At 50.7% G+C, this 12,262-nt stretch overlaps 1 protein-coding gene across 1 annotated transcript; it reads right to left on the bottom strand.

Moving 5' to 3' along the window:
- Positions 1–2,900: 2,900 nt before the first annotated feature.
- Positions 2,901–9,956, bottom strand: UCP2 (uncoupling protein 2). The gene is made up of 8 exons (XM_047879439.1): positions 9,490–9,956; positions 8,562–8,718; positions 5,878–6,101; positions 5,492–5,702; positions 4,477–4,671; positions 4,294–4,395; positions 3,770–3,950; positions 2,901–3,374 (listed from the first exon to the last, which is right to left on the bottom strand). Exons 3-8 carry the CDS (start codon positions 6,001–6,003, stop codon positions 3,260–3,262), a joined length of 930 nt encoding a protein of 309 aa, XP_047735395.1. The 5' UTR covers positions 6,004–6,101; positions 8,562–8,718; positions 9,490–9,956; the 3' UTR covers positions 2,901–3,259.
- Between the last annotated feature and the right edge of the window lie 2,306 nt (positions 9,957–12,262).

Raw genomic sequence — 12,262 nt, 5'->3', positions numbered from 1 at the left:
AGCCTCATATATTGCTTCTTGTGGAAAACGGGGAGGGGCATGGCCCAGAAAGCCTAGAACCTGGGTTGCTGTCCAGATTTTGTAAGTGTGGCCAGGTCCCTGAAGGTTCAGAGCCTGTGTGCTCCCCTTGATAGAGTGGGGCAGACCTGAGTGACCTCTGTGGGTCCCCACCCTGCTCTGATTTCTCATGACACAAAGTCTTTAGCAGGGGCAGTCTCTAGAATGTGATATGGTCATAGTGTAGATAGGAAGCACAGAGAAGAAAACACTTGTCAAGGCCACACAGGGCAAAGATGTCATCAGAACCTTGAAGGCCACTTCCCAGATTCACCCTGCTTAGAGGTAGCACAAAGGACACAGTGCTGGAAATGGTTTTGGTTTCTATCTCACAGCCTCACTTCTCATCTATGCAGTGGGTCCTGGACTGACTCTAGGTGGGGTGGTATGGGAGGCAGAACTGGGTTCTGCTCCTGGCCCTGCCACTGACCCCCCTGGATGTTACTGCTTATAAGCCTCCTGCAGGCTGCTTATGAGGATTGAGTCATTGTGGTGAACATGCTTGGTGAATTCACTGCTTAGATCTCAGGGTTCCAGGATTGTTGCTGATGTGGCCTCCAGACCCAGCTGGGCCTATGCAGACCACACTTGCTTTCCTGACCTGCATTCCATCAGGCAACAACGGTGTGGCATGCACCTCTCCTGTGCCAGGGCAAAGACTCCTCTCTTTCAAGTCTGGGTTTGGGCTAGGATAGATCTAATCTTATGAGTACGTGGCCACTTTTGTGGAATGACTTCAGAGGTAATAGAAAAGGCCCCCATATTGTCCATATTGGATTCCCCCGTTCAAAACATTCTTTGCTCAAGGTTTTTTCTTTCTTTCTTTCTTGAACATGGGGCTTGAATTCACAACCCTGAGATCAAGACCTAAGTGGAGATTGAGAGTCATACACTTCACCAACTGAGCCACCCAGGCACCCCTTAACGTTTTTTCTTAAATGGGGACTGGGTAGCACCTGTCAGCCATTTTGAAATCATCAGGGAAAATGTGGCAGGAGCCAACTTTGAGACATGGAGTCTGGACCAGGGTTCTAGGAAGCACCTGTGCAGCCCGTAAGACATGTAGGCCTTGGAGTCAGATACACCTCAGGTGTATGCTCTTCGGCAAATCACTTTGCCTTTCTGAACCTGTTTCTTATAGCAAAGATTGCAAGCCTGATCTTGTAGGCCTTCAGGAAACCAGATGAGGAGTGAAGCCGACTCTGCCCTGAGGCACGGCCTAGGTGGAAGAGTGGTGGTAGCTGCCCTGTGCTGAGAGCAAGTGGGTGCAAGTGGGATTCTTCAGTGCTACCTCATCTGGCAGGCAAGGCAGGGCCTGTCATATGTCCATTTTATAAGCTGTGAGGACCAGTTATTAGTGAGGCTACTGGTAATGTTGTTCCATGGTTCCTGCCACCTGCCCCAGCTCCTCACTGTCCCAGGATCATGCCCAGAACCATGATGGAGTCTGGTGGCCTTGTGTCCAAGTGTCTGGGACACAAGACTGATAAACGAATCAGATGACTGACATGCCTAAGGCAACAAATTGGCCCGGTTTCCTCTGGTATAAAACAGTAGCCTGCTTTATAGGACTAGTGTGAGAATTAAGGTGCATGAAGTGCATTGACCAGGTCGGTCCTCCATTTATGTTGACTCCCTGCAGCCCAGGAGAGCAGGCCCACTGGGCTGCCTACCACCTTCGCCTTGGCTCACCTTGTGGTACCCAACCCCGTTCCTCTTGGGGACTATGAGACCCCAGCTCAATTTGTCAGATGTTACAAAGTACGGTGAGGAATCCTGGGCCCTCTTTCCTTCTCCAGGACTCTCATTTCCTGGGCCCCTTGCCAAAGCTCTGAAGGGCTGAGCCTCCAGCTCTGACCAATGGGGAGGAGCAGTAGCATCAGCTGCTTGAGGCTATGGGAAGAGGGAGACCACATTCTCTGAGCCTGGCTCTACAACTGTCTAACGAGCATTCCGAAGGACTCCAGCTCTGGTCCCTGGTGAAGAGGCACAGTGGGGGAGAAAGGAGTCTGAGTCCTAGTCCCAGACTTCAGTTTCTTCCAATAGCTATAAAATGAGCCTGGGTGGCTTAATTCTAAGGGCCTGCTTCTGCATGAGATGCCTCAGGATTCTGGGACTTCAGAGTCCCCTACCCCTTGAAACAGATGTAGAATCTGCTTTCCTGCCTCTGTGGACAGCTGGTAGGAACAGGGACAGGGAGGCTGACACCCTGTGCAGCCTAAGCCCTGGTTTGGCACTGCCTCCTTGGGATCTCCAGCCTAGGGAGAGGGTGAGTCTCCAAATGAAAGTATCCTCAGACTGAGGCCTCATATTTTCCTTGCACCCTGTCCCACCCAGTGCAGTAAGAATGCCACCTAAGGGTGTGACTGTGGAGGATGAGAAGCAGCCAGACTTGTCCTCATGAGGTCTGGGACTTTGGAGAGGAAGTTTCCCATTTGTAGAATGGAATAAAAGAAGTTCACAGCATCTAAGATTCCCAAGTTCCTCTAAATCTTCCACTGAACAAGGAGATGTCGGGCAGACAGTAGTACACTAATTTTGCAGATCAGTAGGCCTGGGGCCAGCTGGAGCACCAGGCACTGGGTGAGTGGAAGCTCAAGTGTCCTAGTGAGAGCGAAGCTGTGACTCCCAGCTGCTCCCTCACTTACCACCTAAGCCCCAGGCCTGGTCTGGAAAGACAAATGAACTAGATGACCTCCACGGGCCCCAGAATGGATGCTGGAAGCAGAAGGTGGGGCAGACCTCCCTTTCTAAGTCAGGTGGCTGCTCCGCTGTCTACCAGGTGCCAGAAGGGCCCACTGAACCAAGACCTCTGGTAACAGCTATGAGAGAAGGAGGAGACACAAGGTTGAACCTGTTTTATGGGGGACATGCTGGCTGGGACTAGGGGCAGAACAAAGAGTTGGGCTTAGCTTTTCAAGGGATTGAAGGCTTGGGATCCTGGCTAGTTCCAGGCCTCCCACAGTGTCAACTGGGGTCAACTCTACTAGGACTGGGAGGCAACGGGGAGATGGGGTAGGGGAGAAGGGGTAAGAATGTGGGGACAGGAGAGGGAGGTGGTGGGAAAGGGAGTGGAAGGAAGGGGTGAGGAGAGAGGGAAGGGAAGCAGGGCTTGGCTGGAGCTGGAGCCGGAGCCGGAGCCAGAGCCAGAGCCAGAGCCAGAGCCAAAGCCGAAGGTGGTTGGGTCAGCAGCAGGAGACACTCAAAAGGGAGCCTCCCGGGAAGTGCAGGCTGCCATGAGAGCCCGTTTGAGCTGCTCATACGTGACAAACATCACCACGTTCCAGGAACCCAAACGGAGAAAGGAGGGCATGAACCTAGAAGGCAGAAAACACAGGTCACAGGGGGCACCTTGGTGACTCCTGAGGGCACTTCACCTCCCACTCACCCCAGTGGGCCATGGTATCCAATCCAACCTAGTTGCTCTGTCCCAAAGGAGGTTGTGAGGGCCCAGGGTGAACAGAGCCCCACAGCCATGCGGCTCTGAGCAAGAATTTTCTGTGAGTCTCCATTTTAATACCCATAAGGTAGGAATGACAACTCTGGGAGGAACTAGTTAAGAGCATGAGGGAATGCCAGTGAAATACTAACACCAGGATCAGAATAGTTTGACACCTGGTTGCTAGTCAATTCCAGGTGGTTCTCTCCCACCTGTGTGTAGGTATGGATAGCTAGGAGGCTCGGGATTGGGTGGGGTGGATCAGAGGCTCACCCTTTGTAGAAGGCTCGGGGACCCTCTTTGTGGAGCATGGTAAGGGCACAGTGGCCAGCGCTGCTGTACTGGCCCGGGGCAGAGTTCATGTATCTCGTCTTGACCACATCGACAGGGGAGGCGATGACAGTGGTGCAGAAGCCTGCCCCAAAGGCGGAAGTGAAGTGGCAAGGGAGGTCATCTGCCAAGGAGGAGCAGGAGAGGCAGTCAGGACTCCTTACCTCATCATTCCAGAAGGGAAGAGATTATCAAACTAACTTAGGGGTTTTCTGGTTTTAGAGAAAGAGATGCCAGCGGGGATCTGTCCTGATGACCTAAAAGTCATTTAGCCTAGAGTCTAGCCTCAGTACCTCAGTGTGCAGTGGGAGTTTCATCCCAGCTGGCTTCACTATGGTAAATCTAAACTCACTCCACAAGCATAGGGGAAGGAGGATGAAAAGATGTGCGACTCAGGGAACCAGACCCTCACATCTGATCCTAGGTTGGGGGAAGGGCAAGACCCAGAACCATTTATACTAACTCACCTGTCATGAGGTTGGCTTTCAGGAGGGCGTCCTTGATGAGATCGTAGGTCACCAGCTCAGCACAATTGACAATAGCATTACGAGCAACATTGGGAGAGGTCCCTACAGGAGGAAAAAATACTGATGTGAGACCAGAGACTAGAGGAGGAGGAAGATAGGGAAGAAGAAACACCTGGTACACACCTTTCCAGAGTCCCCGGAACCCTTCCTCTCGGGCAATGGTCTTGTAGGCATCGACAGTGCTTTGGTATCTCCGGCCACTTCCAGCCCGGGCCTGAGCTTGAAATCGGACCTTTACTACATCTGTGGGCTGGGCCACAGCCACAGCCAAGGCCCCTGTGGTGCTGCCTGCCAGGAGACGGCTCCCGATGCCGGCATCTGTGGAAGAAACATGGGGGGTCAGCGCCCAGTTGGGATTGTACTAATTTTCCACCTCTCTTCACTAAAAATCACCTCATCACTGTAATCTCTTGCCTTCTGGGAATAGGATTCAGACAAGCTCTTGCTCTAAAAACTCCTTGCATCAAAGAAAATAACACCTTGAATGTCTACTACTTGCTACGCAATGGGACATAGCAAGGAGTGGGACAAAATGAGACCTAGCTCAACAGGGTAAGTCACAATCATTTCCACCTGACAAGTGAAAACCCAAGGCTCAGAGAGAAGTAGCCTTCCAAGGCCTTAGATTCATAAGACTTGGGTTCGCATGCCAGATCTATTTCTCCTTGCCACGTTATCTCAGGAAAAGTTAACCTTTTGATCTGGGTTCTCAGTTTTCACTATGTAAAAAGGAGGTGGGCATAGCATGCGAGGAGGTAAAATGGAAGAGTGCTAGCTTTGGAAGCGAAAGTCCTGGGTGTGTTTTCTGGCTCCTCATCGTGTGCTCTTGGCCAAGTACTTTCCACCCAGCAAGGCTCAGTCTCTTCATCTCTAACATGGGGATGATACCACCTACTCTCAGAGTAGTGGTGGGGACTGTCATGGGATGATGCCCTGCACAGAACCTGGCACAGCCCAGGTGCTCAAGAATCATTAGGAGAATCAAGGTGCCTTCCAGTTCTCAGTTCCTCTGATCCTCTTAGGGATCTTAGAGCCTAAAGAAGCTATGTAGCAAATCATCAATCAAGGATGATTTGATTGGATTGGTCATCACCAAGGAGAAAAGGTCAAGCAGCCCATGGCCCAGCTCCACACTCACGCTCAGAACCCTTGGTGTAGAACTGCTTGACAGAGTCGTAGAGGCCGATGCGGACAGAAGCAAAGCTCATCTGGCGCTGCAGGCCAGCGACCAGCCCATTGTAGAGGCTGCGGGGGCCCTCGGTGCGCACCATGGTCAGGATGGTGCCCAGCACACCACGGTACTGGGTGCTGGCTACGGCCCGCGCTGGTCCCTGCCTTTCTCCTTGGATCTGCAAGGCCAAGATGGGTGGTTATAGGGGTTGGCAGGTTGCCCTCCCCATCTCCTGCCATCCCTATGCTCCAAAGTTTACACAGTCCCAAACACCCCACTGGCCCTTAAGGAGTCTATATCTTGGGGCAGAGTAGACTAGACAACATTGGGAACCGCAGGCTTTCTGCCCTCACCTGCAGCCGGACTTTAGCGGTGTCCAGAGGAAAGGTGATGAGATCTGCAATGCAGGCAGCTGTGCCAGCCCCCAGGAACTTCACAGTGGCAGTAGGGGGTACATCTGTAGCCTTGAACCCAACCATAATGCTGATTTCCTCCTCTCTCCCAGGAGATGGAGAAAGATGGAGAAGGGGGCACCTTCGGTCAGCAACAAGACGAGATAGAGGAACTCTGCCGGAATCTAAGCCAAGGAGAGACAAGCCCCATTAGCAGCAGCATGCACAGTCCCTCCCTGCTTACCACCTCACCCCCACCTTCCCTGACAGCACCACTTCCCTAAGCAAGAACCAGAGCAACCTCATGAAGGAAAACAGGAGTGAGCTCTGGAGGTACTCAAGTAGGGGCTAGAGAAGCAATTCCTGCCTGAGGAGAACACATTTTGTGAAGAGCCCCCTCCCTTTTACTATAGGAAGAGTCTGGATCAGGGCTATCTTAGTGCTGACAAACTGGCACTGACTCATCCTTTTGTCTGCTGGGTGCAGAGATTTCACTGATGATACCGGCATGCCTACTTCTGCAGATCTGTCTGAAGGACAGGCAGAAGTAGGGAAAAGGTTTCAGTCAGACCAAGATCTGAAAGGCACAGGCTCATAGGCTTATGCCCTGGATTTCTTAAGTAGGAGAGGTTCCTATGGGTCTCAAATTATCTAAGTCTAGAAGAAAAGGAATGGAGAAGACCAGTTCAGTCCCTTCTCAGCCCAGTCTAATTCTCCTCCCCAGCCCCACACAACTTGGGCTCTCTAGAGTCATTCTTTCAACAAGACTGCTTTGCTGGGCACTGGCTCACTGAGATGCAGGAGACAATATCAACCCTAGATGGGGCTTACTGTCTGACACAGGGGATGGGCAGGTGATTCAAGCTACATTTGGGGCTTGCAGGACATACTCTCAAAATGCAGAGGGAACAACTAACTCCATCAGGAGAGAGGTAATATTTAGCTGGGCCTTGAGGGATCCTGGACAACTCTCAGGGCTGAAAGTAGGTACACAGACACTGGACTCTCCCCCCCGCTGGCCTATTGTGTGACCCAGGAAAAACAGTCTCCCTCTCTAGCCAGTTTCCTCTCCTTCAACAAAGGGGATCCACATCTTCACCACAGGAGGGGCAGGGACAGGGAGGTGCAGATCAGAGCTACAAAGACACAGGAAACCAAAAGCTCCATTTTGTTCTCAGAGTTGAACACCACCCTTCTCTGCGGCCTCTGCTGCCCTTCCCCGGGGAGGAAGTGAGCCCAGCACCCCAGTGGGGGAGGTGACTTGCTTCTCTCTCCCCTGAGCTCACTTCTCTCACTTCACTTCACCAGGAGCAGCTGCTCTGAGCCTAGCCTCATTGGTCGCCCATGTCGCTGGGGCCATAAGGAAAATGCTGGCCAGCAGAGGGAGGATGTGGTTGGAGTCAGTTGTGAACACAAAGACCCATGGAAACAAACAGCTCACAGCTTCTTCCTCCTGAGCTTCTCTACTCCAGGCGTCTGGGGCCAACAGGGAAATCCAGAGGCTACTCACCACTCAGTTGCATCCTGATCTACTATAGGCCAGGTCCTGGCCTTATTGATGACATATCTATCTATCCCCCAGAACTTGTTGGATACATTCCCCATCCCACCGCCCAGGGCACTCTATTAGCTCATTTACTCTTCAGAGCTGCCCTGTGAGGTGGCTGCCTTATTTCCATGTTACAGATGAGGGAACTTGGTAAGAGCCACAGCTACAGCCTCCAAAGCTTATTAGATTTGCTCTGCACTGGTGTCCAGAACATTTCTCTCCTGCTGTTTTCTCAGCCCCCGGCACAGGCAGGGCTTTTAACAAGAAAACACCCAAGTTCTCTCATGCCAATTTAAAAAAAAAAAAACTTAAATTTTTAGCTTTTTTAAAAATTATTTATTTTTGAGAGACAGAGCATGAGTGGGGGAGGGACAGTGAGAGGGAAACACAGAATCCGAAGCAGGCTCCAGGCTCTGAGCTGTCAGCACAGCTCAAGCCCACAAAACCATGAGGTCAAGACCTGAGCCGAAGTCAGACGCTTAAATGACTGAGCCACCCAGGCGCCCCACTCTCATGCCAATTTGACAGTTCTGAGAAGGTTCAGGCAAAGAATGTCCCTTCTCTGGGCATCAGAGACCTGAAAAGTGAGTCTATCGTGTCCTGACCTTGAGCTGGGTCACAGTATTGTGAAGGCCAGAGAATAAGGCCCAGCCTCTGTCCATCTCAAAGACAAATGCACAGAGGCTCAGTTGCCATTTTGAATGTTGCTTTGGGTTTGTCAGGTCTTTTAGAGGTTGAGTATGGGGGCTATGGCCACTTGTGCTAAAGACCCTACTAAGAAGAGAAAATAAAACTCAGGCCTCAGGAATTTGTCCTAGCTCTGCTGCTGACCCCCAGGATGACCAAGGACTAATCACTGTCCCATCTAGGCTTCAATTTCTTCCTTTGTAAATATGGGGACCACCATCCCTGCCTAGTCAAGATCAGCTTAAAGGATAGAATGAGACTAGGGATAAAGGAAAGTGTTTTGTGAATTCTGAAGAGCAACTTCACTGGGGTGGTGGTAGTTATTTTTGATAATGTCCCACTGACCCCCACCCCCAGGCCAAAGCACTAGTAGGCAACAGAAGACCCTTCCCTTAGAGTGGATTCTTACCCGGCTTTGTAAGGTCTCACACTGAGGCCTCCAAGATCAAGCTTCTCTAAAGGCATCCCATTCTTCAAAGCTGCCAGTGGCTATCATGGCCCGATCCCCTTGGTTTTCCATAGAAAATGGCTGGGAGACGAAACACCTAATAGTCATACTATGTGTCCTGTGGATGAGGGGAAAGAGGAGTTTAGAAAGGAAATATGCCTTTAAGAATCACACTCCAGCTAGAAAGGGGCCACCTGCCCAAGGCACACAAGCCCAGTCCTTCAGGGTGGAGGTGGGGAGGAGTAAGGAATAGGGTCTATTTCACCCAGGGTAGCTGGGGACTAATTAAGTACACACAATGGAGGGGGGAATGAACCCAGGAATCCCCTCTCCCCTGTCTGCTCTCTTAGTAGACACATTGACTCTCTTCCAGATTTCTGCTTTAGAGGCACCCTATACTCTGAAGAAGCAGCCTCCCAACGCAGTCAGCAGATTCTGGTGAGTGGGAGTGTTGTTAGGCGGTCATGATAGGTCAGAGACTCGCCGAGAATCGACTAGCACCCAGCCGCGAGCTGTGAGGAGGTTAGAGGGGCTGGGAACGGGCCCTGCTCAAAACTCCGTCTCAGCCTGGGGGATGGAAAGTCATTCTGGTCGTCGCAGTCGCGCCGAAGGCCCCCACCCAAAAGCAGGGCTGGGCATCCTGGGCGAGGGGAGAGAGTAGAAGGGTGGAGGCTTAAATTATTGAACCAATTGAAGGTGAGAGGTAAACAAAAAGGGAGAGAAAAAGAGTGAAAGAAAAGGAAAAAGAGGACAGAGAAGAAAAATTCAAGATAGGCTGGGAGAAGAAGAGAGAAATTAGAAGGAAGGGCGCGGGTCCTCGCTGCCGGGGTGGCGGGAGTGCCGCAGGTTTAGCTGGCTCAAGGCTAGGGCGGGCGGGGCCCGGGCTCACCCGGCCGAAGGGAGAACAAGAGCGTGCTGGCAACTCTGTTGTCTGTCGGCAGGCGGAGGGCGCGTGGAGAGAGCACGGACAGTACTCAAACCGAAAACGTGTCCGGCGAGTTTACAATGGGGTAGCTGGAGGCTGCCGCGCTTTAGGTCTCGGGGGCGGGGCCTGCGGGGCTGGGCGGGGCCTGCGAGGCGGGGCCTCTAGTTACCGCCTTTCGGCAAGGGCTGTCCAGCGAAAAGTTCTGTGCGCGCCTTCCTCCACTCCCATTTCCGTGCGGGCGGATCCCCGCGTCCATCGCGTCTGCTCACACATCCCCGTGCCGCCAACCTCTTGGTGAGAATGGCAAGGCGGACGCCCGGAAAGAAGCAGAAGCAGCCCAGGGTCACACACGCCTCTGCTCCCCCTGTATCCCGCTAGGGCTCTTTCTAATACGCTCCAGAAACTCGGATGAAAGCGTACTCCCCCCTTCACCGGCTCTGCAACCCCTCACTCCGCAAACAGAACTCCAGCCTCCTGAGTCCTCCGCGGGGCGGGGCCTCGCGGCCGCTGGAGATTGGTTAAAGCCGCCGCGTTGCCGGAGGAAGGAGCCAATCCGAGGTGGAGCGGCAGGTGGCGGCTAACGGCCAACAGCCGCGAGGCGCCGCTGGGCTTCCGGCGTACGCCCGCGGCACTCTGGCCTTGCCCAGGGGATCCAGGGGACTTCCGATCTGGGCGGGACGGAGGCACCTAGCGTGACGCTCCCGCGCCCATATACACCTGGGTGCGCGGGCCGGCGCCCCTCGAGTGAGAAGGCGGAACAGGGCCCGGGCCTGCTGTGCGCCCAACCTGGCGATGAGAAAGTAACTTAGATGAGCTGAACCTGGGTCCCCTTCAGTCGGCTGGCAGTCCTGTTGGGGTGACAGACACGCAAAAAACCAGTAATTGTGTCCTGTGGCTGGGACAAATATAACGTTTGGGGAGTAGGACTCTTGTTCACCCTTGGCTTCGCCCTTTCTTCCTATGTTTTTGTCCTTGTTGGCCTCCCAGCACCATTGAATGGATTAACTGAAGTAAAGGAAGACGTCTCTCTGACTAGATTGTAAACTTCTAGAGAGCAGGAAGCTCTTTCCTGTGTTTTTAGTGTCACAACATCAAGGGCCTGCATATAGTAGGCTGTGTGCATGCTGTTTGGGCTGCTGTTGAAAATGTCTGAAAAAGTGTAAATGGGAGGATCAGGGGAGATGAACATTTGGTGACTGCAATTACTGTGTTCACATTCAGTGTGAATACTTAATATAATCTTGTGAGGCTGATATTAACCTCAGTTTTAAGAGGAAACAGAGTCCCAAAGAAGTGAAATCACCTGCGTAATGTCACACAGCTGGGAAGTGGTGAGCTGCGATTTAAATCCTGGTTTATCAGCCTCCAATGTGTTTGTTTTCTGAATTGTCCACAAGAAATGTCAGCTGAAAATAACTGGCATGGGACTGGATAATTATAGCAGGAAAGAAAAACACTGAACACGTGGTCTTGGCAGAAGCAGAAGAAAAGTGGAAACTGAGAAGTCAAGCTGGAGAATTATTTCTGGCACTGTGGAATCTCCCATCCACTAGCTGCTCTGGCTTTTCCACAAGCTTCTGTGTCTTGCTGTGATGAAATGATTCCCAGATTGCTCTGTGACTGGTGGTGAAACTGCTGAACTTGAGAAGGCAGAAAGAACAAGATGGAACTAATGGCCTCAAAATGAAAGCACCACCCTGATTGCCAAAACAAGGAAGAATTGACCAAAGACTATATACCCGTGAGATGTTTGTTTATCCCTTGCAAAATTCAAGGGCTGGTAAAAAGATGATGTGTGAACCTTTAAAAAAAGAAGTAGAGATTACCAGGACCCAGCATGAATTTCTTAAGAAGAAATCCTGTTAAATTCTCTTAACACAAGAGTTTGAAAACAAAAATAAACAACAACCCCCCCTCCCCCCCCCCCCCCGCCAATTCTCTTTTATTTCGGATGGAGCTAAGCAGATGAGAGCAATGCTACTGACACTATATCTGTGGACTTTTAGCAAGCAGCTTGTCCAAGTCATAAGATGTCCTGTAGACAGATTAGAGAATGTATGCATACAGGTAAGTGCATTTAAAAAACTTGTTTCACATCTATTTCATTAAATACATACATATTGCAGTTTATTTGTAAATGTATGTGCCAATAATCAAATTGACAAGGTTTATAATGTTGATATCATACCAGAAAACAATCCACTGTATTTACAGTTTTGAAACTTTAACATTTTAAATACAAACTGTTTGAAACACTGAAAATGGAAAAGACACAAGAATGCCAAAGAGAATTGAAAACATCAAATAATTAAGCCAACATGAGAAAATATTAAACATTTCAAATGTCTCTGGTAATTTTAAAATATTGGGTAGGTTGGCTATGTTAACCAACCCCCCCGACCCCCAAATAAACACAAAATTATCTGGTTGCATTTTTTAAAAACTTAGTTATTTTATTTATTAATTTATTTTTAAATTTACATCCAAGTTAGCATATAGTGCAACAATGATTTCAGTAGATTCCTTAATGCCCCTTACCCATTTAGCTCACCCCCCTCCCACAACCCCCCCAGCAACCCTCTGTTCTCTGTATTTAAGAGTCTCTTATGTTTTGTCCCCCTCCCTGTTTTTATATTCTTTTTGCTTCTCTTCCCTTATGTTCATCTGTTTTGTCTCTTAAAGTCCTCATACGAGTGAAGTCATATATTTGTCTTCTCTGATTAATTTCGCTTAGCAT

Source organism: Prionailurus viverrinus, chromosome D1, assembly GCF_022837055.1.
Source record: "Prionailurus viverrinus isolate Anna chromosome D1, UM_Priviv_1.0, whole genome shotgun sequence".
Taxonomy (NCBI): Eukaryota; Metazoa; Chordata; class Mammalia; order Carnivora; family Felidae; genus Prionailurus; species Prionailurus viverrinus.
Note: the sequence above shows the minus strand (reverse complement) of the source record. Positions and strands in the feature narration are given on the sequence as shown.